The sequence below is a fragment of the Tigriopus californicus genome, chromosome 1, assembly GCF_007210705.1.
Source record: "Tigriopus californicus strain San Diego chromosome 1, Tcal_SD_v2.1, whole genome shotgun sequence".
NCBI classification, from domain to species: Eukaryota; Metazoa; Arthropoda; class Copepoda; order Harpacticoida; family Harpacticidae; genus Tigriopus; species Tigriopus californicus.
This window is the reverse complement of record NC_081440.1, coordinates 3,267,025-3,272,048: the sequence shown is the minus strand read 5'-3', so window position 1 is coordinate 3,272,048 and position 5,024 is coordinate 3,267,025. Positions and strand designations below refer to the sequence as shown.

At 35.0% G+C, this 5,024-nt stretch overlaps 1 protein-coding gene across 1 annotated transcript in view; it reads right to left on the bottom strand.

The window, feature by feature from the left end:
* The window catches only part of LOC131878593 (galactosylceramide sulfotransferase-like), a gene marked incomplete at its 5' end in the record, with an annotated part of 9,226 nt that extends 4,717 nt beyond the window's left edge, over positions 1 to 4,509 (bottom strand). The window contains 3 exon segments of the mRNA XM_059224639.1: positions 1,890 to 2,157; positions 4,085 to 4,213; positions 4,288 to 4,509. Of these exon segments, the coding sequence (XP_059080622.1) occupies positions 1,890 to 2,157; positions 4,085 to 4,213; positions 4,288 to 4,509 (619 nt within the window).
* Between the last annotated feature and the right edge of the window lie 515 nt (positions 4,510 to 5,024).

Here is a 5,024-nt window from a genome sequence, read left to right as displayed (position 1 = left end):
TGTCTGATACTGTACGTCTTCAAAAGCATCCATAAGCTTTGTCCCAACCCAGGTTTTATGTTCAATTTTAGTGACTGTGGAGGCTTAATGTGTGTTTTGAGAGCACATTCAAGGCCTAGAAATCCAGGCTTGTTCGAATAATGAAGTCCACCTCTCTTCTCTGTCGGGTTGCTTCATTGTTTAATAACTTCCCTCTAATATTTGTATAGTACGACGTAATAAGCAAGCGTTGCTGATCCGGTAGCATCTTTCAAATTTTATACAATCATGTCATGCTTTATCTAGAAATTAGGGATTGACGTGTAATTTAATTGTATCGATTGTGACTAAAAACTAAGCAGGTGTTCTACCTTCTTCATTTTAATTGCAAGTAAGTGGACCAACTCTGACGGATACTTCGGCATAGACTGTATGTTATGAATTTGATTCTCCTCTCTTTAAATTGAGGAGACAATTTAGCAAAGTGATGACCCTTAATAGTACAAATCAATCAATCAGCGTGGAATCTAGATGAGTTTTGTTGTTAATCTTGTTGATTAGAGTTGAAATGAGGTATGAATCGTTCAACGTCTACATGGTTCCTTTTAACCTAAACAAAGTCATTGGGGAAAAGTATTTGTTTAGTCAAAGAGATTCAATCCCATGATTTGTCGAGTCATTTTCGAAGAGCATTTGCATTGTCATGACTGATGTGCCCGGAAAAATATAAACACAGAGAAAGACAAGTAATTTTTGATCGGCGCTATCATCAAACTTGAAATAATAATAAAAAAAAAAACGTTATAAACCCAAGAAACTGTGTTTTAGATTATTTCCACTCCATAATTTTACCACAGGTGAGACCCTTTTTTTAAACATTATCCCCTTGCATTAAAGTTTAAAAACAAAAAAAGGCAAAAAGCAAGTTTTAGCTTTCCAAGGTCAACGTGTGACAGTCTTTGGTGGAAGGCTGAGCAGGTGGTTCCCACTACACTTGAAAAGATTATGCTCAAATGCCAAGAATTCTAAGTTGCGTTTTTCATTGTTAAACAACCACAAGGACGAACTTTGAAAAGCTGTGCATCATTAAAAGTAGCTCTTATGAGTATATTAACCTATTAGAAGATCGATATTTTTAAAATCTTTATTAAAAAAAATGGTGAGCACTCTTAGTTACGCCTCCATTCAAAATGTCATAAAAATCCATTGGACCAGACTCTGACTATAACCTTTCAAAAGTTGTAATTTGCACCGAATTTGGCTGCAAAATGCTCTGGTTATACCTTATAGAAATTGCCAAGATATAATTATGCTTTTTCAATGTGCCTAAAATAAATCAAAAATGTTCCACTTTCAAAAATAGGCAGAAAAAGCAAAAATATACTGGACTCGAAGCCGTTGACTCCCGCAGTTGTTGGCTCCTGTTGCTGTTTTCTCCGACCGAGGCTTCCGGCCTCCAATCGAGGTTTCCGGCCTCCAATCGAGGCTTCCGGCCTCCAATCGAGGCTTCTGGTCCCTCACCGAGGCTTCCGGCCTCCCACTGAAACTTTCAGCCTTGTCTTTGACACTCTTAGGAATTTAGCATGTATAATCATTTCCAAATTTTGGAAGAAAAAGGAACAGAATGTTTTACTTTTGTAAATTTGAAAATCGATGTTATATGGGTGAGCATTTGAGTTCATTTTTAGCGGGGCCATTTTGGAGCTAAACCTGATTAAAAGATGACATTCAATCCCACATTATTCAGTCGCAAATGCATAGATTAGAGCCTAATTTCCACTTTAATATTAATTGAAGTTTTTGTCCATTGATCATTGTTTAAGCTCTGATAAATGAGTGATCAAAAAGATGGCTTTCAATGACTTGTGAAGGTAAATATTTGCTCCATATAGTTTAATCAGTTTACTTACTTTGGCTTTTGATTTCCTTTGATTCATTTTTAGCCCACTCATAGTCGAAAGAGGCAGACATAACAAATTAGCCAAGAGTACCAAAGACTCATCCATGAACTCATTGATCATGACTAGATCGAACTCTTGATCCATGGATTGGATTTTGGCCTCAATGACCCTGGAGTCTTCCAGATCTGGTCCCATCATACCCAGATCCCAGCTCTGCTGATTTAATCCACGTTTGTTTGGGTCTCTTTCAAATCTTGTGGTTGGATTTCTTTCCAGTCTGGAACAGTACAATACATTCGGCTCTTTTTCAACTTGATGGTCGACAAGCAAAATGAGCATGCTTTTTTATTGGATCTTCAGTGGTACAAGGGGCCAGCAAATAATTAATGGTCCAAGGCTCATATTTGGGCCTCGATTCAAGTTATGGTGAGCCTGAGAGAGTAGAAAAAAATCGGTCATAAAACGAAAGAAGTGTTCCTGACATTTGCAGTTTGTATCTGCTTTTTCAGATTAACTTTTAGATTAACTTCTCTTGCAATTACTCCTGGTGTTGACAATTTGTCCGTCTTGGAATTATTACAATTTGGAACTTTTTAGCTCATCGATCAAAAATTCAATTCAATCTGGCAATCAAAAGGAAACTTTGATGGTTCATGGCTTATCCCCGGCCTTTTTCATTTACTATCCACGGTGATTCCGACTACACTTAAAAAGATTGTGCTCAAATGCCAAGCATTCTAATTGCGTTTTTCCTTGTTGAAACAGCACAAGGATCAAGTTTGAAAAAGTATGTTTCATTAAGATAAGCTCTTATAAGGATATTAATCCACTGAAAACCTATTAGAAGATAGTATTTTTAAAATCGTTGTTAATAGACATTGTGAGCATCCTTAGTTATGTCTTCAATTCAAATTTCATAAAAATCCATTGAACAGGCTCTGATATATTACCCTTCAAAAGTTGTAATTTGCACCAAATTTGGCTGCAAAATGCTCTGGTTATACCTTACAGAAATTGCCAAGAAATATAATTTGCTTTTTCAATGTCCCAAAAATAAATGAAAACGTTCCATTTCTCAAAAGTATGCAGAACAACCAAAAAATAGTATATAATATCATTTAAAACTTACTTAAAATAAAACATTCATAACTATAATATCATAATCGTTAACCATGAGTTCATTTATTTGTGATCGTGAAGTTTAAGACATTTTTATTACCATTTGATGAAAATGCTTTTGGTACGTAGAAAATAATCCGTGCAAAAAGTGGCAAATTTGAAAATTAAACTGGCAGATGTATCCTTGTAAAATTTCAACCACAAGATTGGCTAGTCTACCATGCCAAGTTTAAGAAAGAATAATTGGAAATTTCAAATACTTAGGAGATTTTAGGTGCCTATATTAATTTATTTTAGGCTTTAGGGAAATGTTTATGAAACTGAAAGAATATCATTTATTTTCATGCTATCATAAAAGCACATCATTTGTTTTTTGCAATTAACTAAGTTAGGTTTATGTCATTTTTCGATCTATTTTATTGCAAAATGCAACTTTCAAAGTGTAATAACTAAGCATCTGCTGAATAGATATTGATAAAATTTGATATCAGTGCATAACTAAGAGTTCTGATAATATTGTTTGGCTAGGTTTTGCACAAAGATACTTAAAAATGTATTTTAAGTGCATTTATATACTAATATGAGCTACTTTTAAAGATACTTTAGAAACAAAAATTGCTCCTTTTGTTTATTTAGCAAAGAAATTGGCAACTAGAAGTCTTGGCATTTGAGCAATCACTTAATCATGAATTATAACCACCGTGTATCGTTAGAAATGAAGCAAGTTCTCCGTAATTATTTGAGCACAAATCTAAAGCGTTGGCAAGACGTCAACAAAGCATGTTGAACTCCAAGAAAGCACAAATTTTGGGCCACTTTGGCCTGAATGCATATTTGAGACCCTTTTGCATCTTTAAAATCAATTTTGCCACACATGACTTTTTCCCGGTTAGCTGTTGGTGATCCTTTTGGTATTCAGTCTCATTTATCTTAACAATTTCCTTATTGTATATTATGCATACTCTTCTTAACATTCAAAAAAGCCTGGGTGAATGTAAATACTTTTAAATTATAAAATGTCCCTTCTAAGCACACAAAGCTTTCAAATGAATTTTCATGTCCATGTTTAAAAATGTGGTACTTACCGCTTCAAGTATTCAGATATATTCATACGATAATGGCTCTCAAAACCATAGTATGAATACTGACTTTCAAAGGTGTGAACCGGGTTTCTCAATATGGTCGAAAATACGGCTGAGGGCCCTAAAAGCGTTCTAAAAGTGGAAAACCGAAGCAAATACTAAAAGCTTGAAAATAAAACCTTTGAAAATTTGTGCAGGTGATTTACCTATATGCCGTGTAATTCCATTTGGTGTGAAGAGCTTGAATACCGTACTCGTTATTTTTGACAAAATCTCGATGCCAAGAAACTCCATTAAGCCACTCTAGACGAAATGGCTCATCCAACACATATTTGTGCTTGGGATTATTCACATAGTTTCCGGTTTGGGGAAGAATCACGTTAACATCGTTGCGATAAGCATAAACGAGCAGACGATGCTGAACATTACTAAAGAAGAAAAAACGTTTTGTTTATAGCGCAACCAAAGGGCAGACATTCTCGTTGATGTTTCTGCTAAATATGACAAATGCAAAAGAAAATGATGTTATGTTTTCAGGACATGTTTACTTCAGAAGAAGGTTTCCTCTTTTACCATGTAGCATTTTTCTCGCCATTCATGGAATTGGGTGAAGCTTTAAAATGTATACTTCCGTTTGTCATATTTTCGTCCTAGGGTTGTACTCCAATCCGAAGGGTCATAAATCCGTAACAATGATTAACCCCAGATTTGAAATTAGAATTGGAGATAAGCAAAAAATCGACAGCTTTGATTTCCGATTTGAGTGAATTTCTTCAAATGAGATTTGCCAAATAAGTTGAACATAGAATGTTGCCTCTGAGTCCTCAAAGAACTTTTCTTTTGATTTATTGGTAGTAGCAAGGATCTCTTATTTGTGACCATTCATGGTTGCCCTCTGGGTATCTGGGTTTTAACCATGGCAAAATTAAATTCCTTCAGTCAG